Below are 23,155 nucleotides of genomic sequence, written 5' to 3'. Positions count from 1 at the left end.
TTTTACAGTTTGATGTATTATACAATTCATGATTCTCTTTGTTTTTGATGTATTTAAGGAGTAGCTCTTATGCTTTAATAATTTACAGAATGAGTTTTTACTGTCCCTAAACCTGTTGACTCTCACTGTTTGTCGGTGCCTTTTTTCACCAGTTTATGTACATTTCCTTGCCAATAGCTTGTAATCACATCAAGGTTCTCTTGTTTTTACTCCCTGCTTCTCTTTGAACAAACCACTGTCAGGGTAGTTGTCTTCACAGCTGTAGGACTGTGGGGCTCAGCTACCCAGTAAGGCTTTGTTAACTTAAACTCATTATTCACATTTATGTGGGTTTTTTAATTCCCACTTAGAGTGAGGTTGGACCCAAGTTTCTCTGGTTCTTATATTAGAAGGAAGGTGGAGACTGTCCTCAGTGTTCTACCAGTGGCTTCAGTGCTGCCTCTCATTTACACTTTAGATTTGGGTTTTATTTAATGGTTTCATATAATTGGAATAAATTAACCACAGAAGACGGAATGTCATCAGCACTCCCAAGTCACTCAATATGGCAGAAGTTTCTTTGTCTGTTTTTAGTTCTGAAAAAAAAAAAAATCTGTCTTCTTGCATTGAGTAAGATGTACATCACCATTAGCAACTGCTCTGGCAGTTGAGAAGTTGTGTTGAGCAGCAAGTTAGTGCTGTATCAGCACTAGTAGCTGCACAGAATTCCTCACGTATCCAGCTTCATCCCAACTAAGTGTAACTGGTGTGTAGGCTCTGAGAGGTGGGCAGTTTGTACTGTATGTCAAGTATTGTACAGAGAACTGCATATAAATCTTATTAATATTAGTAAGCAGAGGTTAATTAAGGTGCCAGTTCTGAAGAAATGAAACACATTCAGTTGATAGAGAGTAGCTGATGAGGGATCCATTTTACTAAAGCAGTGTAAGACAAGCCAAGTCTGTTAGTGTCAAGAATGAGAGAATTCATTCAAATTTTGGAAAAGTGTGTCTTTTTCAGAATCAAGGCTCATTTTTCTCTCTGAAACCAATGCAAATCCAACACCCAACTCTTCCAGATTTCTGACTGCAGGGTGGAGTGTGTTTCCTTGTTTAAGAAAGCACTGGGGGCTTGCAGAATTCAGTCACATGAAGCCTCATCACAAAAAATACAGATAGACAAGTATTCTCCCAGATGCAGTGAAGTAATTTAGTAAACTGTCCTGTAAACTGTAAATTTCTGGAAGAGACACTGAGTAAAATGGTATCTGGCAGTTTTTCATTTTCCAATTAAATCAAAGCAAGATACCTAGACATAAGTGCATGATTAAACATTTTCACTAGTTCTGAAATGAACCCAGCTCTGAAATTGTCTGTGTTGCCTTCAGTGACAAATACCCTAGAAATAAGGTTTTTTCCTGACAATACATCAAATAGAAATTCATTTCTTACTCTGTTCAAGACTTACAGAAATTCTTATTCCAAACTACTGGAGGCTGTAGGAAATACAGTAACTAGGGAAAAATCATTTATTCTGGTTCATACTGAGAAGGTATGTGCAATTATACACACTGTTTTGGGCACAAGTAGACTTGTATGGTTACATCCTACTGTTGTTATGAAGACTTTTTAAAGCATTTTCTGTATCCTTAGAAGAGCACTGAGTGTTTTGTGCAGATAGATTTAGTGAATAGAAGATTTTAGTCAGGATCTTTGTTCATTATAAAGGAATACAAATAATTTTTTAACAGCAAGATGCTGGCTTTTGTGCTTAAGATACATGCATTGGAAGGAAATGGGCCAAGGGGAACAAATGTCCAATTATAGAACCATAGAATGATTTCTGTTGGAAGGGACCTTAAAGATCATCAGGTTCCAGCCTCCCTGCTATGAGCAGGGATACCTCCCACCAGACCAGGCTGCACAAGCCCCATCCAACCTGGCCTTGAACACCTCCAGGGAGGGGGCAGCCACAGCCTACCTGGACAATCTGTTCCAGTGCCTTCCTACCCTCATGGGGAAGAATTTCTTCTTCATGTCTAACCTAAATCTCCCCTCTTTCAATTTAACACCATTACTCCTGTTTCTGACATTACAGGTTTTTTAATGCTTGCAGCATCCCATGTTCCTGAGCAGTGAGAGATACTGCAGGGCAACCCCAGTGCTGGTTCACTGAGGCTTTTGTCAGCACAGAGCTAACCCCAGCTGTTAGACACAAAGTAAAACTGGTGTCTGTGCAGGATTTCCTTGCTGCATCATGCTGGCCTTTTCTGGATATGTCAACTATTGTCTGGCAGTTGGTATCAAGGAGTGAGGTGGTGTTCCCCTCAGGGTGTTGGGTACCATCACTTGGCCACTGCAGAAACAGGAGTAGAAGTTCAAAGCTTTGCTGTCCACAAGCTGCTGGAGGTCACATCTCTGCTGGAGACTGCCTTTTACTTTGTATCTACCATCCATTTTCTGTAGTTGAACCCTTTAGACAGTGTGCATTTTTGCTTGTCCTAAAGTATGGACAATGACTGATTTACAGAAGGCAGCAGGACTCTGGTCCATGACTGTCTGCTATGTCTCAGGTTGCTTTCAAGTGAATGGGAAAGGGAGTGTCTCACTCATTGCTGCTGTTTGTTAATTTTTCCTGGGCAGATTCAGATGGACAACTAAGCATCCAGCACCCATGTTCAGAAGCCATGAATTCCAGAAAACTGCTCTCAGAAGCACGGAGAATGTTTCCTGCCACTAAAGTACGCTGGCAGCAGCCATCACGGATTCTTATCGTGGATGTCACATCACCTTCCTGGACCAACACCTGCTCTGTGCTTTCTGAAGCTCTGGAAAACACCCTGTGCTTAGCCTGCAGCTGGACTGGCCCCTGCCGGGTGCCCCTGCTGAGCCTCTACGTGGTGCAGAGCCAGCAGGAGTGTCTGCTGCCCTTCACGGTGGGTGTGGAACCTGGAATCAGGCACACAAGTGCAACACATACTTGTAGCTCATTAACTAAACTGTTCATTGGGTCTACTACACATTTATACCTAAAAATGACAAATTTGTATCTAAAGATTAATACTTTTAAAAAATGAAATGGTTTCATAGACTTCACAAAAGAAGTGAATTCTAGGAAAGAATGATGTTTGAAAGGAATGTCCTATTTCTGATCTGTGAAGTTGCCCATGTGCACATAAATTGGGTTGTGTGCCATTCCCTTCTAAAACATCTATTGTAGCTCTCCCTTTCCTATGTTGCTGCTTCTCCATCAAAATCAAACACAGCTCTACAGCTGTAGTAATGTGGATAGTGAAATGGTCTGTATAGGTCTTGATTACACAAATATTACCACTTTGGGAGGGGTTCCAGCTTTTAAGGGGAAAGAAGAATTCAAAATATTTCTTGCCAAATGTGACAAATCTCCTGATATCATATAATCATTTAGGTCAAAAAAGACCCTTAAGATCATCAGGTCTAACTGTAAACCTATCACTGCCAGGCCACCACTAAGCCACATCCCTCAGTGCTGATCTACACTGATTTTAACTATATAGATCCAAGTCAGTAAGAACAACTATTCACTCATCTAGAGATACACAGCAGAATAAAGAATGACACCACACTAAAAATTTGTAATTACAGAACATCATAAAGTTCACAAGACCCTACAAAGACAGAATGTTAAAAACAGTCACACTGAGCACTCTCATGCAATGTAAACACACAGTATTAACCCTTCCACTTAAATCAGCAATAGTGAAAACATTCTGAATGTTTTGTCGATCATCTCAGGAAAGGCAGAGGCCAACAGGGGAAAAAAATCATAGCAGATGTGATCTGCAAGAAGACTATGGCTTATGGTACTGTTTATTTTGTAGAACAGGTTACAGATGTCACAGGGGTAGCTAAGGGGACACCAAAGAAATTTTCTGGAGGTGTGAAATCACTCTGATTAGGGCTTTAAGAACAGACACTTGTCTTGCTTCCTAGGATCAACTTACATCCTGGCATGTCACTATAGGATGGACTAGGTAGTCTGTTTCACAACTGCTTCCAGGCCTGTTTTCTCTCATTTTGCACCATATCCAAGTTAATCAGTAAGTGTTGGGGGCCAAACACCTGCTTCTGTATGTGCTACATATATTCTGACCCTGATCCAACATGGGCTGACTGGCAGCAACCTCAGATCCCATCTGGTAATCCCTCTACTTGCCCCATCACCTGAGTCTTCTGCTCATGATAGGCTGTGTTTTGTGTTTAAATAACAATTCCTCATTTTGATATGCATAGTTTTTAAAGACAGAGGAGCCCTTAGAACATTGTTTGGCTTCTTTCATGACAGGCTATTCTATTTCACTAAAGTACCCATATATGTTTAAAGCACTTCCCATAGAAAGGCATCTAGTTTTGATCTGAAGATATTACAAGATGGAAAATTAAGTCCTTCCATTTCACCAAACACTGTTTTGCAGCAAGTGAGAGAAAACTTTGCACGAATTCAAGCCTGCATTTCAGAGCTCCGTGCGCTGCCAAGAGAAGGCTGCTTCCCCCAGGGAGGCAGTGGAGTGGTGCAAGCTGTGCAGGATGGATTGCAGCAGTTCAAGCAGTACAGCAGACACATAGCAGGAGGCTCCACAAACAGTTTTGTTGAGGTAAGAAAGCCTTGGGAAGGTGGTGGGAGCTATTTGCCAGACCTGCCACTCACAAGTGCATTAAGAGGATGGTCTGTGTGGTGTCCAAGGTCCATGGGAAGGAGAGTAATTAAGAATATAAACCCTCCAAAAAGTGCAAAACCCCACCTGGCAATCTCTGAGTGATCATGGAAACAAGACAGGTCCAGGTTTGAGCTGCTTATGGAGGCTGACATCATTCACAGCATAAAAAATAATTTGATCTCCAGCCATTTAAGACTGTTTTCCCAGCTCTAATTACTGTCACAGAACTGTGTCAGAGGCAAAGACACTCACAGCACTTACGCACACGACTTTCACCCTATGATTACACTCAGCAATCATAGTGTCTGAAACTCCCACTGAGACAATAGGATGTTTCTACAAAGGTTCCTGACTGAGGTGAGGTCACACAGAGATGCATTTCGTCCTGAGAGCAGTTGGCATGGCTACAGAGGACAGGAAGAGGCTACAGGATGGTCATTGTCTTTACACTGTCCTCTTCAAATCAGTTTTCAGAGTAATAAGAAAATTTGGCCAGTATTGGAATAACAAGAGGATTTGTTTATAATTAGCATTTTTCTTTCCTCGGTGGCAGCTTGTGAGGTCCCCAGGGCTCCTACCCTGCAGGTGTAACAGGATCCCTTACAGCACACATTGGCAATGGCTGCAGTGCCTTGTGGTGAGCTCTGCACAGCAGACAGCCCTGAAGCTCAGGAAGCAAGTCTGCCTTTGGCTTGCATCCCTACCTTGGGTGCATGGAAAAGGGGATCTCTGACAGCTTTATGGCAGACACAAAGAATGGGGCAACCTGGTGCCTTTCCCATACCCTAGAGAACAAGGAGAAAACTGTGCCAGCTGGGATACTGATTCCACCCCTTGCATGTACAAGGCCCTGAACAAGGTGCAGCTGCTGATGCACTAAGAGCTCTCTCTGCATAAATAATGCTTTATAAATGTGTATCTTATGTTCCACCTACACCACATAACATCTCACAGAAGGCAGCCTATAAGCAAGTTCCTCAGCTAAGGAAGCATTCCTGTACTGGGAGAGGTATTTCTGTTCATCCCAACTCTGGGCTGTGTGTTATTCTGTACCCCATATCACAGCAGTTCACAATCTTCCTTCTAAGGAGGAAAGCCCTAGTAAGTGGGAGCAAAGTGTTTTGAGACACCACACAAACATTTCCTTTCTGCTCAGGCTTTGTGGAGCTTTGGAACTGGCCATTGATTTGCCTGGAAAAAAAGGAAAGAACAGGGACTTAAGTCTTGTTGGACAGGACAGTGAGATGAGTTGGCATGGCAGGACAGCCCGATGCTTGCCTGGGATTTCAATGCACATCTATATGGTGCCTGGTTTCCCAGGCTTCTCAGTGAGCATGACCACACAGCAGGTCTGTGCAGTGCTTCCTAAGCCAGTTTCACAGATGGGGATCACTGCTCAGCTTGAGCAGAAGCTCTGGCATGACCTGGTTTTCATAAGCCCATGTTCACCCCAGTGAACATACCTGAAGATTTGAGATGTTTTTAGGAATCTAGCTGAGATCCAACAGCCAGGAATCCTGTGTGAATATATCAAGTCCTCAAATCCCTCTGGAGATTCCTGTAAAAAGGGGGACACATGTTCAGCAGATGTTCAGCAGTCCCAGGACAGGACCTACAAGATTTTGGTGCACACTAGGGGCTGTATCCTCAGCTGCATGTGTACACTTGCCTAAGTTGGAGGGAAGCTGCTAACAACACAAGAAGATTATGCAAATATGGAAAGCAGAGCAAGGTTCACTAGGAAGAAGTTTTTTGATTTGTTGTGGGTTTTTTTGGTTTGGTTGGTTTCGGGTGTTTTTTTGTTTGTTTTGAAGTGAAAGGACAGGCAGCTGTCAAGAAGGGAAGGACTCAGAAGTGGTGTTCTCCTCTGGACATGGGGAAACATCAACTCTAAACTGTCCATCTGTTTTTGGAGCTTTATCAGTCCTAGAAGGGAATCCAGACTTCCAGGAGTGAGATTTCCCCAGTCATAACCAACATCACTTCTACTTTTAGCTCCTTAAACCTCTCCAGAGTCATGGTGTGGTCAGACAGACTCTCCCAGCTGTAATTGAGACTCACATCCAGTGTCTATCCAGGAAATCTTTCTCCTAATTTCCTGCTTCTGTGTTTTCTCAGGGCCTTGAGGTACTTTTCCTGACCATTTCAAATGCAATTTATGCTCTAACTTCAAAGCTGGGTGTTGGAACAAACCAAGGACACTTCTGAGGCAAGATCTTTTGTGACACACAACAAAATCCAGGAAATCTTGTATAGCTGAAGGAATGAGATAGCAGCTTTCAAAATTACATTACCTAGGATTATAGGGAATTTATACCCCAATAAGCAATCCTGATTCCCTTAATATATTATACTTTTCATTGCCAAGGGCTGCAGGACAACTGCAGTGACAGACTGTGGGGTTATATACCTATTTGAAAGGGTGGACCACCATTTTTCCTTCTAGTTTCATTTTCTCTTAAGAACAGTGTACATAGATGCAATACTAATTCCTCTTCTTCTGACAATTTACTAACTTGTATTTACTCTCGTACACTTGGATCAGTCTGGAAAATAGGGTGTCCTCCACTCTTCTGGAATTAATCTGACCACATACCACTTGATCAGCAATTTTGATGGGTAACCAAATGTTTTACTTCCTGATACTAGAAAATAGTGATTTCACATGGTTTGTTACACTATCCTTGGCCCTGGATATGAAGTCCCACCTAAAGAAGACCCTTCATAAGATGCTCAGGGCCATCTGAGAGCTGGTTGTCATGCCCAGCTGAACCAGCAGCCTGTATGATTAAATTAATATATATACGCATACCCAAACCAGAGAATGATGTCATAGATTTTAGTAATTAAAAAAAACAAAGCCAACAACAGCCCCATCACCAGCAGCAAAACCACAACACTCAAACAACAAGCAAACAAAAACCTCCTCTCAAACATGCATGGATTCTAACTTGAAAGGTGTCTTAGGGAGGATGCTCTGGCAGAGGGGTTGGACTAGATGATCTTTCAAGGTCCCTTCCAACCCCTAGGATTCTATGATTCTATGACAGGAACTCAGGAACCCAGGAGATGTCGCCATTCTTCAGACACTCCATGCAGCAAACTGCACCTGAGCTGCTGCAGAATCTCTGCCAGAAAACCCCTCCTGCAGTCTTAGACACACCAGTCAAACAGGCAGGAGGAGCCCCTTCCCATCCCTGCCAGCTAGAGGCCTCTCAGCAACCACTTCTTCCCTTCACCACATTCAAAATAAGGTCCAGACTGAAGACAGTTTTCCTGGTTTCCATACCACAGCAGATTCCACAGGCACCAGTCACACCTGCTCTCATCCTTCCCCATTGCTCCATGCAAACTGTATTTCATGCCCTGTTCCCACTGCCTTCCTTCCCTTCGAGCCCTTTGTAACAGGCATCCAGTATTTGTCCCAGGAATGCATGCCTTATAAGGCTGAGGTAAATTACATTAAGAATAGCTTTTTTGGTGGCTTCATTAGTGGATACAATTTATACTGATCCTATTTCATTTGAAAAATATCCAAAATACAACTAGAGAAGCAATTCAGAGAATGTAGAGATCTGAAGTATTAGAGCAACTTGATTTTAGCACAGGTCCTGAGAAGGGTGCTGAGGGCTTCCAAAAGGCAACATATCATACTTGCCCACCCTGTGCTCTTTCTTCAGACCAGGCATCACCACCTATCTAGACAGGATTAGAGGCAGCTCTTTCTCACCCCATTTTGTGTTTCAGATCACAATTTTGACTAGCCAGTCCAGCAGAGAAATGGTGAAGCAGCTGGAAAAGAAGTTAAAAGATGTAGACCTTGTGAGTCTGCGAAGAATACAAGTCATCGAGGTTTTGAAGAGGGACTTTCTGGAGCCTGAGGCTGTGGAACAGTGCATGCCAGCAGAAGAGCCCAGCAGCAATGGTGAGTGTAAGGCAGAGTAGTCAGGGAAGCTATGGACAGCAGAACAACCACCAGTCCATGCTTTGGTCCCAGATGTGTCACTTCCCTTTGTGCCTTTTAGTGTCACATATCTAAGCAGGAACTACTGTGCCTGGAGGAACACCAAAAAGCTTCTACCACAGCACTTCTTTGGGGCTTTAGCACATTTGGGCAAAATTAGCATAGAGACTTCATGGCTTACTGCATCCTGGAATTACCTAATACTGTCTTGATATACAACTTTGCTGGGGGATTAAGAAGAAAAAAAAGCATCCAAGTTTATGGGGGTAGCACACTCAGACACACACTCACCCTGCTGAACATCCCCCTGGGCTCCTGACTGGCTGATCAAGGGGTCCTTGCTGCAGGCAAGGCAGCCAGAATCCATGAAGCAGGTGGTAGGTAGAGAGAAGAGCAAGCAGACAGGCAGAAGAGGGGAATGAGAAGCAGGCAGGCCATTTACCATTTCAACTATTCTACAGAGATAACCCACTTCCCCCCCACCTAACTCAAGACCTTTTACAAGAAATTTGGTTTCTAGACAGTTCTTCACCTTTAGTCCTTTCCCCCAGACCACATATCACACCACAGAGAAGAGTTACTTCCCCAGACCAAGTCAGGTACTTATCCTGTTTATGAGCTGGTTTTTGTCACTGATGTGGTTCTTGCTTGGCTGCTGCTTCTTTCCTCTATGCTGAGGAGCTTTTCTTCAGCTCTCAAGGGTGCACTTCTTCAATAACCAGTAGCCCTTCAAGGTGCTCTCTATAGCTTCCACTCTCCAAGCCAGACCTGCATTCTAAAGGCCTTTACTTATACCCCCATCAACAAGACACACCTGGTAGCAAGCTCTGGCTCACACAGCAAATTCTCACAACTAGCTGATAACAATCTTAAAAACCTGAGGCCTGATGCCTTGCAAAGCTACTGTAAGACCTGCTACTAGCAGTGGCAATATTGGTTTTACTGACAGGTAACACTGAATATTGTTGCCTTACATGTCTCTAGCTGTTCTTCTCTGGTTGCAGTAGCAAACTTCGGGTCAATTGGCAAAGTAGGGGTTGGGAATGTTGATGCAGATCTCAGATTCCCTTTTGCCCCATCCCTTGCACACCTGGACACGTGGAAGAGCAGCCTCTGAAGGTTATTTTTCTGGCTGTATCTCTGAAGAACTCCTTGATCTGACCGTTTTCACTAGTGAGAATTTAAGCTATAATAATGAGAAATTTTAAAAACAAAACAAAACAAAAAAAAAAAAAAACAAAACAGAAATTGCTGTTGGCTCCTGTTTTGAGCCTTTCAAAGCAAAAGATGCTGAGCAGACTTCAGATATGCCAGCCAGATGGTGATCCAAGGCCAGCAGGGCAGTGGCAGGGGCCTGTAGGTTGCAATGCTGCTGCTTCTGCAAGTTCCATTCCTGTGTTTCATTTTACCTAACTCCAAGACCTGCTCAGTTATTTCAGTTCTTGCCCAAGGGTGATAAAAGGCTGCTGAGCAGCAGTTCAGGCTGGCTTCCTCCACCTGCAGCACAGCCCTGCCAAGGTGCATCTCGCTGCAGACAGGACCCCTGTCCTGCGGCCCCCATCCCACCGGGCTGCTGCAGACCCTGGTGAACCCGGAGCTGGGTCATCGGGCACTTGGAGGTTTGTCAGCCCGCTAACGACCCGCGGAAAGCTTCCCACAGAGACACAGCCTGTCCTGGGCTCTGCCGAGGAGCAAATCTGCAGGGAGCGCTGCCGGGCCAGAGGGAGCAGCAGCTCCTCCCGGAGCAGCACCCGGTGCCACCAGGAACAGTCAGCCCTGTCACAGCTCTGTCACTCTGACCTGGCTCTGGAATTAATTTAATATGCAAATGCACCAAAATCACCACTTACAAAATTGTGAAAGGAGATGTTGCCTAGAGCTCGGACGCTGAAGGTTCTTCAAAAGCACCTGATCTTGCCCACATGGGAAGAGGACAGCGTTTTGGTGGCTGCAAATGCTGCCTTCTCAAGTGAGGATTATTGTCAGGACTTTGTATTGAGCTACTGCTGCCTGGAACCCTGAGAGAAAACCCTGGAAAACTCACCACCACAGACAGCCCCAGGGAATGGATAGTCCAAGTATTCTGAAAAAAGAGTCTTTATGGTGAGGATTGTTTATTTGTTTGAGCTCCTTTCCGCTGCTTCTCCAATAAAAATTCCTTGCATTAGAAAAACTTGCAGTAAGGAACATTGAAGTTGCAAGATGAAGCATGCAGGAAGGGCCAGGCTGAGTGCTCTGCTCAGCACCACAACACACACATTGTGATGCAGTACTTAGTTATGGGGTTCATCCCACCCTGGATATGTCTTCTGATAGTTTGTTTTGTGACTGTTTGAACCTACTTACATTTTTAATATACACAGCATTGCTGTGACTTTGCATCCTGCGTTTATATTAGTAGCACGTCTAAAATAATATATTTTTAAATCCTCTGCCTGAGAAATTAGTTTTATGCCCTCTCCATCTCAGCTTATTGGAAGCAAATGACAGTTTCCAATTTATTTTTTCTGTTACTGTCTTATAGAGCTCTACCTGAGAGACCAGAGATCTTAAAATGTTGCGAGTCTGATTAGCCTGGAAAATGTTATTCTATCTGTAACGACTTTGGTAAATTGCTCTCAAAATCTCTTCTGACCTGCTCTGGGCTTTGATGTCAGATGGCTGGAGTCTGAGCTCTTTTCTCAGTTGGCCCCATCGTCCTCTTTCTGAGATCTTAGCAGCCTCCATGTTGCCAGTCAGAGTGGACATGTGGGGCTTCACAAAGAGCCTTTGAATCAATGCAAGCTTCTGCCTCTCCCTGCTGTTCCAGCTGCTGCGTGTGGCTCAGTTGGCTGTGTCCTCTTCTCTCAGCTTCCTCAAAGTTCTTTCACCTCACTTTCCCAAAGTTTCAAAAGGGATGGTTTAAATGAGGTCCCTAAACCAGGAAGCTCTCATGTCCAAAGCAGCTTTTGCACACACTGATTTTGAATCCATCCTCTCTAGGTGACACTTTCCAAGCAGCCTTCCTGCCTGGCAGGTGGGTTGGCAGGTGGCAGCTGTACTTGCATCTCCTCATCTCTACCCTTTTTCCTGCTGCAAAGCAGCTCCTCTGTGCGGCAGAGCTGGAACCTGCAACGTTTCTTCAGTGCTTCAGCTTGGGCGCTGGCCGGGCTGCAGGCTGGAGCAGAGATCGTGATTGGTTCTAAATCCTGTAGAGAGGGCAACATATTCAGCGTCTGTGGTGGGAAGAGTGTGTGGCAGTACTGGATAGATGCAGTGGCTGGCTGCTAGTTGATAAAATGAAATGTATTGTTATTTAAAAACAAATCCAACCCCACAACTGCTAGACTTTGTGTTGGCTTGTAATTTGGATGCACCACTGAGTTATTTGGTGTTTTTTTGCATGGGTTTAATCTTGTCCAGAACTCCCTAACTTCCCTTCATTCCTACCTGTTGTTGCTGGACCCTGGTCATTTGCTCTGCACCTCCAACATGGCAGCTTAAATACTTGCTACATCCTTGCAGACATCTTTACTTTCCACTTTTCCTCTTTTTAACAAGTCTCAAAGTTGAGCATTGCACTTGTTGGAGATGAAGTGTGAGGTGGAGGACAGTGTTGGAGGATGTTCTGCTGCTCAGCTCCTGTCATCAAGCAGCACTTCAGCAGCAACGTGGTGAAACAAGTCCTCTGTGTTGGTCGGGTCCAGGTTCAGATTTCCTTCTCTTCTCCTCAGGTCTGTGACCAGCTGCTCCCTTAAACACATGGTGAGGATGTTTAGCAATTTAGTCACAGGGCCATATTGCAAAGTAAGGTTCATCTCCTGCATGAGGAGCAGCAGTTCTCCAGCACTCTGCACAATCCCTGTTAACACAGCATTTCAGTTCTGTGATCTGATTTCTTTTATCATCATGTGTCCAGTGTCCCTGACTTTGGGAAAAGGAGGGAATGGTTTAAAATTGTGAGAAGAGTTTCTGAGGCCAACGCTGAGGTGGCCCCAGAGGAGGATGGTCTGCATCAGTGGCAGCTAGTCCTCTGAAGAGAGCAGTAGCCAGTGCACCCACTGATGGATGAGAAGGGTGTTGGTGCAGCCCGTGGAGCTCAGCTCCCAGCAACATCCTTGTGGCAGAGGTGGCTCAGGGGGCTGTGCTGTGATCTGCATGGCAACGGCTTCTGAAACACTTCCTATGTGGGCTGGAGCCAGTGCACCCACTGATGGATGAGAAGGGTGTTGGTGCAGCCCGTGGAGCTCAGCTCCCAGCAACATCCTTGTGGCAGAGGTGGCTCAGGGGGCTGTGCTGTGATCTGCATGGCAACGGCTTCTGAAACACTTCCTATGTGGAAGCCCTCGAGGGGAGGTGAAGTGTGCTGGGGAATGCAAAATAATGTTATTTTCCGTGGCTGAAAACCCTTGTGCCTTTCCACCTTTGCTCCTGCAGATATTGCAATCCTGGGAATGGACATTGATGTGCAAACTGTAGAGGACAATGTCATCAGCCTGGAGATGCTGTTTAAAATGTGGCTACATGACTATGGCACAGAGAGAGAACATCTCCACCTCTTCCTTCCATCAGGAGGCTTCAGCCAGGCCACTGCACCCAAGACCACCATAAGTATTTCATTTCCTCTTCCCCTCTGCATTCCTGCTCCTAAATCTCAGATCCTTAAAGGTTACCCAGGCCTCTGGGCATGTTCCCTCACATTTAGAGACACAAGTAAGAAGGTCTCTGGGTGACTTCAAAAGCTGTCTGGAATTTCTTGTCTCAGGCTGAGAATACTTGTAGGTTGCTGCCGTGTCTTTTGGCTGCTGATGCTATAATTCATTTCCATTCTGCAGCAAAAAAATGTGACTTGAAGAGTATTTGAATTTATAGCACTTGGTCAAGGTAATAGGGACCTTACACACTGACAGCCTAGGACCTTCTGGCTCAGTTGTTTAGCCTTAAAATTTGTTTTTAGTTTGATACTAAAAGGCTGTGCCAGAGCTGCACTTGAATAAAGGCTGACTTACAAAAGGACTTGGCTTGTATTTATATCTATTTTTTAAAACTAAAATAGCTAATGTTGTAGCTGGAATTGCCAGCAGTTGTAATAATACATGAGAAAATGTATATGGAATATGTAAATTTTTTCCCTTTGCTCTCTGAGTCCAAATCCCTAATCCATCCTTGGGTGAGCACTGAAAACACCAACAGCTCCAGCAGACACAGCTGTGTCCCATGAGTTGTTCCCTTGCCATGGGAAGCTGCACATGCAGGTTCAGCAAATCCCCTTCCCATACCTTTCCAGTAGGGCAGGATGTGCAGCTCCAGCGTGGTGCTCATGTGCAGCAGGAACCTGTTTTCTTCTGGTGCTCCACAGGCCAGCTCCAACTGGAAGCAAAGCTCCTGCACAGCTGCTGGTGGCTTTCACAGATAAGCTCCACAGCAAGCAGATCAGAAAGCCTGGTGTGACTTTTTGTTTATGCAGTAGCTGCCTTAACAGCCTCCAGACCCACACAGGCAGTCAGGATATTTTGGTAAAGGTGGATTTTCCTTCATCAGAACATTGAATTTCATACTTGATGCATTGTCTTATTATAGCTACCAAGACAAACCCAGTTACACTGCAGTATTTTCAGGTTCCCACACTCACCAGATCTGCAACAGGCCAGAGGAGCTGCCTGCTCCTGTGATCATGCTGCCCCAGAGCTGCTGTCATTAGCTTTCTGGGTTTTCCCACAAACACAGCTGGAAAAGCTGCTGGGAAACGTATGGCCCTAGACCCTGTGTGGCACTGGGAATAAAGCTGCTTCCTCCACAGCTGGCCCTCATCACTGAAACTGGAACTTGCCTGCCCAATTACCAACCGTTGTTTCATTAACATACCAATCGTGGTGTTTCCCCTGGTGTGGAAAATGGGGGTGGGTTGTTGCCTCTGTCCCAGGCTTTAGCACTGGTCTTCCCTAATAGCTGCTGTTGCAAGAAAATACTTAGTGTTTGTCAGTGCTTTGAGCATGTCCTGTGCCATTCCCTGCAACCTGAACCCATCTTCTTCTCCTAGTATGCCTGAAGTGTGATCTGCAGGAGAGATTGCTCGACCCAGCGCTCCTTTCTGGGGCTGTTGATGGCACCATGAGAGCAGCAGATGTGACTTCACCCTGCCAGATGGCAGCCTGGCCAGCCACCGTGCTGTATAAACTCCAGGTTGTAAAGTAAGTGTTGTTATGTGCTTTGCCCTTGATAACTGGCAGGCTGATGTAACAGCAGCCTTTGTTCTTCTGTGCAGTTTCAGCTAGGACCTAGTAACATCACTGGGGGACTGCAAGTTCTGGTATAGGATGTCCCCAGCCCTGTTACCTTGGTGCTATGGACCAGCACATCCCACCCTGCAGACAGGAGCAGAGCCAGGAACAGTGTCACTGGCACATAACACCACAGACATCATCCCCACAACAGCTGGTTTCCTTCAGAGTGAAGTTCTGTAGATTGCAATCCTTGCTCCATATAACATTCTGCTGTTCTCTCACTACCTAATGAGGTCACAGCAATTAACTGGACGTCACAACCTGAACTGAGTAGTTGACTAGTAGTAAAAAAGCAAGCAAAGCCTCATAGTGCTGTGGGACTTAATGTAAGAATTTTTTCTCTTTCCTGTCAGCAGCCTATGTCTAGTAAGCAGAACATAACAAGAAGAGTCATGCTCTCTAGTGTATTTTATGAGGTTTATTTATAGGAAAAAAAGTGTAATTTCTGAACTGCACAGTTGTTCTTAAAATTACTCTCATCCTGTCAGTAGCTGAAGAGCACTCAGTGCTGTGCAGAAGAGGCCACAGCCAAAGCACTGCAGATACTTATTAATGCCCTGTCTGGGCAGGCAGCACTGAGCTCTGCAGTAGTGCTTGTGGTGGGTTCTGTGCAGGAGAGCACATGGCAATTTAAGTGAAGGAAAACTGTGATCCAGTAAAAATCCCTTAGGCAGAGGTGTAATTGCCACAGCCATGGAGCCAGTCACATCTGGTAGAGCCTTCTTGCTGGTTTCATGTTGGCTGTGCTTCACTGACATGAGCTGTGTATTTGCAGGGCTCTGAAGTCTGAAGGGGTCTGTGAGTCTGTGTTGTATGGACTGCCCCTCATCATCAAGCCCACAAGCTGCTGGCAGCTAGACTGGGATGAACTGGAGACAAACCAGCACAGCTTCCATGCTCTATGTCACAGTCTCATGGTGAGTGTGTGAAAATTGCAGTCTCATGGGGAGGGATTGCCATTGAAAGGGACAGTTAGTGCACATCTAGCAGGATCTGTTTAGCCTGCACCAGGAAACATGTTTCCAAAGCTGCAGTTTCATCTCATGGGCCAGAGTTGGGCTTGTAGATCCTTCCAGCCAATGCAGCCTCTGGAAAGATGCTACAGCACATCAAACCTTAGAGAAGACTCTGCAGCTCATCAGACATCCAGTGTCTGGAGCTATGAACTGCAAAAGTCAGGGCTGGAGTTAGACGTGTATCTTTGTGAAAATAATTGACCAATTGGGATGTGGAGGCCTTTGCATCACTGACAAGTTGTAAAGCAAGATTGTATGTTTTTCTTAAGAATTATCTTGCATTCAATTAAAAAACAACACCCAGAGACCATACTATCCTTTGCATGATGCAGAGTGTGTGTGAATGTCTGCCCTGTGCCCAGCAGCCCTGCAGGCAGAGGCTGAAGGAAGTGGCTGTTGCCTGATGATCATATAACTTCTGGCTTTTGCAATCTAGAGAAGGAAGTGGATGCTTTTGGCCAAACGTGAGCCACAAAACACTGGTCCCAGCTGGAACATCATGGTGCATTCCTACTACATCCTTGTCCCTTCCGACTCAGCCACCCTGCTGGTCAGAGCAGTGGCCACCAGAGAGCTCCTGCTGCCCTCAGCCTTCCCAGCCCTCCTGGCTGAACACCCTGAGGGGGAGCGTGGCCCCGTAGAGGTGAGTGCAGCCCTGCACAAGCTTCTGTGGGAAGAAGCCCAGTTGGACATGCAGGGATCAGTGATGAGCAGCCTTAGTGCACAGAACCTGCAGCTGCTGCTGAAGATGTATTCATCTCCCTACTTGCTGGGGAACTTGGACCTCCTCAGATTCCAGAGGGAGGTGTGTATAAGTCAGTGTCCCTGCTTCTTCCAGTTTAATGCGTGTGAATGTCTGCCCTGTGCCCAGCAGCCCTGCAGGCAGAGGCTGAAGGAAGTGGCTGTTGCCTGATGATCATATAACTTCTGGCTTTTGCAATCTAGAGAAGGAAGTGGATGCTTTTGGCCAAACGTGAGCCACAAAACACTGGTCCCAGCTGGAACATCATGGTGCATTCCTACTACATCCTTGTCCCTTCCGACTCAGCCACCCTGCTGGTCAGAGCAGTGGCCACCAGAGAGCTCCTGCTGCCCTCAGCCTTCCCAGCCCTCCTGGCTGAACACCCTGAGGGGGAGCGTGGCCCCGTAGAGGTGAGTGCAGCCCTGCACAAGCTTCTGTGGGAAGAAGCCCAGTTGGACATGCAGGGATCAGTGATGAGCAGCCTTAGTGCACAGAACCTGCAGCTGCTGCTGAAGATGTATTCATCTCCCTACTTGCTGGGGAACTTGGACCTCCTCAGATTCCAGAGGGAGGTGTGTTAGTTATAAGTCAGTGTCCCTGCTTCTTCCAGTAGATTCAGGCTTCTGCATCTCCTGTTGTGCATCCACATGTTCTTCTCCTGAGTTGTCTGCCTCTGCTTCAGGTGATGGCAGGAAGGGCAGAGCCCTCACAATGGGTTTTTGCAGATGAGTAGAGGAGGAAACAGCTGTGAAATTGTCTAGTGACAGCGGGAATACAACAGAGCACTCCAAAACTTCTTCCCAGCACCCAGCATATCCTACAGCTTTCTTCACAGACAGCAATGTTGCATGTCTGTTGGGAGAAGCAGAGTTGTCTCATGAGGCAGAGGTGTGGGTGACAGTGCCCAGCCAGGGTGCTCCAGCCAGTTGGTAGGACTACATCCTGCAAGGGAATGCTTAAAGTCATTCAGACCAGATTGCAGGTGCCTCTTCTTCTATACACAGCTAAGAGTGGTCCTTGTGGAGAACAGCACAGCCAAAGATCCCTTCTGCCATCACTGCAGGGTGGCTTGGAGCGTCTGTAACACTCGTCCCTGCAGAAAAAAAGCCCTCAACACTAAAACCAATAAAAAGCCCTTAGAAAACCCCCTGGCCTCTACCTGTCAGCATCTCATAGCTGCTGGGTTCTTTCTTCTAAGCAGAGTGCCCTGAACAGCTTGGAAGTGGAAGTTGCTTATAACCCCTTGCACCTTAAGAGCAACCTCTACAAATACCTGAAGAGCACATTGTACAAACCTCAGCCCAGGCAGCAGGCCCAGCCCAGGGAGCAGCGCCCGGAGCGGCACCAGCCCAAGCAGGTGGGTCTCCTGCCCCTGCCCAGCCCAGCTGGTCTCTCTTCTGCCCTTCTGGTCCAGCTCCTGTGGGAGGGCTGAGGCAGCTCCCTGAGCAGCAGGGGGACAGCAGCCAGCAGGGCAGAGGGGTCACACAAGCTGAGGAGAGGGACACTGAGCACCTGCAGACACTGCGGGACAGTGGGTGGGACACACTCCTGTCTCTGTGTTGCAGCATCCCAGCAGAGCCAGGGCCACAGTGGCGCCCCTGCGGATGGCTCCTCCTCCTGCCCAGGCATTCAGAGCAGCAGCGGGGAGGAGAGATGCCTGCGAGGACTCACTGTTCCCTCAAGAGTATGAGGAGTTCCTGCAGTGATGTGGGTGCCCTAGGGCCAGCTCTGAGCTGGGCTGCCAGGCCCAGAGCAGCCGGACAAGACACCACCCTTGGTGTTGGCCAGACTAGCACTTCCCATTGCTTGTTCCTCCTTGTTGTTCTATGGTTGTGTTACTCACCAAGTCCATCTGCAGGAAGCCTGCTACTGTGGGGCCCTCTGTCCTGAGATCCAGCTGTCCCCTGCAGCTCCCCTTATTTCCCACTTCTGTCAGCACATGTCCCCAGCTGGCCTTACATTTTGGTTTCTGAGCCTAAGTGAGTTCAGGCCACAAACCACAGATTGGTGTCAGCGGGGGCAGAAAAGCTGCAAGCAGGGTGCTGAGGAAGTCAGACAGATAACGCAGGCAGTAACGTCAGGCTTCCCTCATCCTGCAGAAGCACCATCAGCAGGGTGTTTGAATAGGCATAAAATGGGGTTTTGAACTTGATCTACAGTCCAAAAGACTGTTCTATGAGCAGCACTACAAGGCTGACTTGCTTGCTGCCATAGCTGAGCTGTCACGAGGGGTTTGTAGCAGGCACCACAGGAGCTGCAGTGCCCCCCTGGCCACCAGCAGTGACAGGCACTGCAGCACAGCACCCATCCCCAGCCAGCTGCTGCTTGCTCCTTATGGCCTGTTTGTGCATGTGGGGCTGTCATGCAAGCCAGCACAGCAGATACCTTTGGGCAGGGTTCAGAACATGGGGAGAGTTGGCCCAGAGCTTTCCAGAGAGCTGCTGCCCAGCACCTGCACAGATGTGACCTGTTCTTCAGTGCAGACATAGGAAACCTGCCCCTGGCTGGGCAGGAGCTGAGGGCAGCTCCACCAAGCCAAGGTGGGGTGGAGTCTCACTGGGCCTCCCAGGTGCCAAGCACCAGCAGGGGTTTATGTTCCATTTACTCTGTTCTGACAAGCTGTTTCAAAATAAAGTTCTGCACCAGAACGTTCACGTCCTGCCTGTGGTTTATAGCGTATACACAGCAATCCAGCCCCGAGGGACACCTGCAGCTGACCAACAGCACAGGGCAACCACCCTGCTCCTAGGGCACTGCTGCTGCAGGAGAGCAGAGCCAGCTCTTTTCCATGGGGTCCCACCTCAGTAACAGGCCCTGCTGGCCACCCAGGGCATGGACCTGCTTCTCCCATGCTATGGAAGCAGGTCCATGCCCAGCAAGAGGCACACACTTCATCTCAGGCAGATGTCAAGGGAAGGTACTTGAGGACAGGGCCTTGCAGGCTCATGTTGGGGTGTGCAGCTGGAAGCCAGTCCTGCCTCGCCAACCAGCCCACAGCCACCAGAAGCAGGGATGGAGCAGCCAAGGGCAGTAATGCACAAACAGGGCCCAGTGTGGGGTATGCAAAGCAGAGAGCAGTATGAAAATGACAAACATCAGGCAGATTAGCTGGGGCCATGGTGTGTGTGTGACCAGTTTGACTGATCACACAGTGGAAATTACTTCAACAACCACATCATAAACATGGAACTGGAGCACAAAGCCAAGAAAACACCTTGCTGGTGGGAAAGGGTGAACAAAGAGGGGCCTGTCATGTATTGCTGATAGAAGGAAGCTGCTAAAGGGGAAACTTGGGAAGAGGGAAAAGGGACTGTAAGGGGAAGCAAATTCCAAAATTGGGGCTGTTTGGGAGTCCCTGTTGGAAAGACCTCCACCTGGCCACCACAGGGTGAAGCAGCAGTAACTGCTGTTGCTCTGACATCTCTTGACAGCCAGAGGGAACTTAGGTGCTTTCCCTGCTGTCGGTGAGAACGGATGTCCTGGCAGAGCAGTTTTCTGACGTCTGCACCACACTAGGCCCTAGAGGGAAGGAGTAGCAGTCATAAAAGGACATAGATTTCAGAACAGGAAACAGAAAAAGGTAGTTTCAAGGGGAAGAGGTTGCTTAGGCTTCAAGCAGCTCCCAGGTTATTTTCTCCTAGTAAAAACTGCCACCTGGCCTAGTGAGACCAGGACTTCTGCTTCTGGTGCATCCCAGCTGTGGTGCCAGACTCGTACTCACGTTTCTCAGTTCATCTGGGGCATGGGCTTTTAGCAGAGAACAGAGAAGCACATGGGCTGTCCTCACACGAGAAAGTCTGATACGCAGAGGGCTTCCTGTGCACCACCCAGTCTGGCCCACAGCACCTGGACAGGCAGGCAGGCACAAAACTGCTCCATTCCAGGACCATTTCTGCACTGTAAGAAAATTGGCAGGATAAGCTGCCAAGCATTAGCCAAAGGCTCACTCTGCATTTACCTTCCTTCTCGTGCCTTCCCAGGGCACTTATTGCACCCCAAACTGCTGCCAGGAGGTGAGGTGAAGCACAGAGCAGCAGTCTGAGCAGATGGCAGGTCTGGTCCGCAAGAGCAAGCCAGAGAAGAATGGGCTGTCTCCCTTGTCTGGCAGTGTGCAGAGACACAGTAGGCCACACGTAGGAGCGTTCCTCCTGTCCTGAACACTTCCCTCTTACTCCCAAGTTGGCTGTTCTGAGAGATGATGTCACTGCTGAAGCCAAGAAACATAAATATCCTTTCCTCTCAGCCAGGTGGAGCACAGGGCCCGTAGGGACCACTGGCCTGGCACAGATGCTGGAGCATTTTCCTTCCTTCCTGCCACCCTTAGTAAAAGCTGGGTCAGCCCAGCACATCCAACATGCTGCTCTGTGGGACAGAATGGATGCAGTGCAGTGACTGCAGGGATGGAGAGGCACCAACACCCATGGCCCCACAGACTGGGACGGCCCTGGGGCTCTGCTCCTGGGAGGCTGCTCTTCATTACCCAAGTCTGGGAACCTCTCACTGGAGTCACAGGCAAGGATCACAGGTAGGTGGGCTGCCTCCCCAAGCAATGCTGGAGCCCTGCTCTGGAGCAGGCAGAACTGGCCTTGGGGTGCATACATGGACCCACTGTGGGCAGGAACACAAGCATGGGACCACCCAGCAGCCAACCATGGGCAGCTGATGCCTCCTGCTCCTGCCTCGTCTCAGGTAGGAACTACCTCAGTCTCGGTCAGATTCCCAAAGCCACTGAGGCCTTTCCCCTTCTCCTGCAGCGAAACCCTGGTGGGGAAGGGACACAGCACAGAACAGCCACAAACTGGTCCTGGCTACAGCTCTGCCATATTGTTGCAGGACCGAGGCTTCCTCCCTGCAACGTGGGCATCAGGCCAATGTCCAGTCAAAGCTCACCACCTTGTCACCATCTCACCTGCATGGGGACCAGAACGTGAGCCTCCAGACTTCCCCAACAGTTTGTGGCTCCTTGGGTCTAAGCCAGGGCTGCAGAAATCATGCTTAGTCCTCTGCATAAATAAGTACATCACTGGGTGTTCTGCTGCTGTATCGACAGGCTGGTAAGCCTGCAGAAGTCATCCCAGACCCAGAGACTGCCAATGCCAGGGTGCCTGGTCTAGCCTCAAACAAAAGTGACATAAAAATCTCTCAAAACCATTATAAGCACTAAAAGGAAAACCTTTTTTTCCACCTGCATAGGTTTCTGCCCAAGGCTGGCCACACAGCAAACCCAGCCAACTTCCTAGCCTTAGACCACACAGCAGGGAGCACAATTTTTGCCACTGAAGTCAACAGGGTCCAGACTGGGCGATCCCAGATCTTCTAAGAGCATCTGGGAACAGGGGGAAATCAGCAAAGGAATCAGGCTTGCAAAGGATGGATCCTGCAGCAGAGCTGGAGCCAGACCCTGCCCAGCTTTACACTCAGAGGAGACCCACACATTTTCAGGCCATCACAACATTTTGTGTCCTGATCAGAACACAAAGGTATCTGTGAGCCTGACTCTCATATCCCTCAGTCCCCTGGTGTCAGGGTTTCCCAGCCACAGCTGAACCTGGCATACGGAGCTCACAGTTTCCTCTTACTCAGTAGCTCTGGCACAGGCACAAATGTGCCACCATGGGCACACCTCAGCCAGGCTGCCCTGCTCCACCACACTGCACCAGCATCTCCCCACCCCTTTGCCTGACAGCCCAGACACGCCACAGGCAAGAGTTTCATTCTGAGACACACAGATTTTAATATTAAAATAATTTGATATAAAAATACTATTGGAGACTGATAGCAAGCAGCCTTCCATGCACTGCAGTGGGGTCCCAGCCCTGCGGGACAGAGCAGAGCTGGAGCAACAGGCGCAGGGGACACAGCCAGCCCTCCTGCAAGTCGGGAGGTGGCAGCGGAGCCAGCTCCAGAGCTGGAGAAGCACCCTGGCACCGGCAGCAGTCACAGCTCTCCTGCTCTCACTGTGGAAAGGGCCCCCAGAAAAAGCAGCTCCTCAGCACTGGTGAGCAAGAGGGGCTCTGCCCGAGCCAGAGCAGTCCCCAGTCCCAGGCCACCCCAGGACGCAAGGAGGATGGCGGCTGGTCCTGCCCCGGCCCCCAGTCCCTGCCAGGCAGGCCCGCAGCTGCAGAACATTAGATCTCTCCCAGGTCCTCATAGACGGGCAACAAGCTGTACTGATCCACAGACTGCTCCTTCCTCCGTGCGGGCTGGGGCTTCACCACCTGGCTGTACAGCACCTCCACGTTGTTGTTGTTGCTGCTGTTGAGGCTGGGTTTGACAACAGCCTTCTCAGGAGCGGGGTTCCCCTGCCGCCTGCCCAGCTCCCCACTCCTCTCCCCACCCTTATGGATCAAGGCTGCCAGGGGCTTGGGGGCAGGCACCGGCTTGGGGCCCTTGGCCTTGGCTTGGAAGGAAGGTACCGAGTAGTCATCGGTGCTGGGGTTGTAGGGGTACTCATAGCCGCCGCGGCCGTCGTGGCCCTGGGTGCGCCAGGCCTCG

At 48.1% G+C, this 23,155-nt stretch overlaps 2 protein-coding genes across 2 annotated transcripts in view; one reads left to right on the top strand and one right to left on the bottom strand.

The window, feature by feature from the left end:
- Positions 1 to 2,665: 2,665 nt before the first annotated feature.
- M1AP (meiosis 1 associated protein) lies at positions 2,666 to 18,366 on the top strand. Its single transcript, XM_010008175.1, has 9 exons — positions 2,666 to 2,914; positions 4,433 to 4,612; positions 8,423 to 8,600; positions 13,056 to 13,229; positions 14,659 to 14,809; positions 15,678 to 15,819; positions 16,355 to 16,561; positions 17,862 to 18,017; positions 18,226 to 18,366. Exons 1-9 carry the CDS (start codon positions 2,666 to 2,668, stop codon positions 18,364 to 18,366), a joined length of 1,578 nt encoding a protein of 525 aa, XP_010006477.1.
- A 4,422-nt stretch (positions 18,367 to 22,788) lies between these two features.
- Positions 22,789 to 23,155, bottom strand: part of DOK1 (docking protein 1, 62kDa (downstream of tyrosine kinase 1)) — a 16,263-nt gene continuing 15,896 nt past the window's right edge. The window contains exon 4 of the mRNA XM_010008184.1: positions 22,789 to 23,151. Within this exon, the coding sequence (XP_010006486.1) occupies positions 22,789 to 23,151 (363 nt within the window). The remainder of the gene's footprint in view (positions 23,152 to 23,155) is intronic.

The sequence above is a fragment of the Chaetura pelagica genome, unplaced genomic scaffold (genome assembly GCF_000747805.2).
Source record: "Chaetura pelagica isolate M959 unplaced genomic scaffold, ChaPel_1.0 scaffold872, whole genome shotgun sequence".
In the NCBI taxonomy this organism is placed as follows: domain Eukaryota; kingdom Metazoa; phylum Chordata; class Aves; order Apodiformes; family Apodidae; genus Chaetura; species Chaetura pelagica.
The sequence above is the reverse complement of the archived record's forward strand: the minus strand, read 5'-3'. Positions and strand labels throughout refer to the sequence as shown.

Bases quoted from the DNA above. Each gene is read 5' to 3' on its own strand.
- M1AP (XM_010008175.1), top strand. From the start codon at position 2,666: ATGAATTCCAGAAAACTGCTCTCAGAAGCACGGAGAATGTTTCCTGCC. The intron at 2,915-4,432 runs GTGGGTGTGGAA...ACTGTTTTGCAG, and splicing joins AGTGTCTGCTGCCCTTCACG to CAAGTGAGAGAAAACTTTGC. The intron at 14,810-15,677 runs GTAAGTGTTGTT...GTGTATTTGCAG, and splicing joins TATAAACTCCAGGTTGTAAA to GGCTCTGAAGTCTGAAGGGG.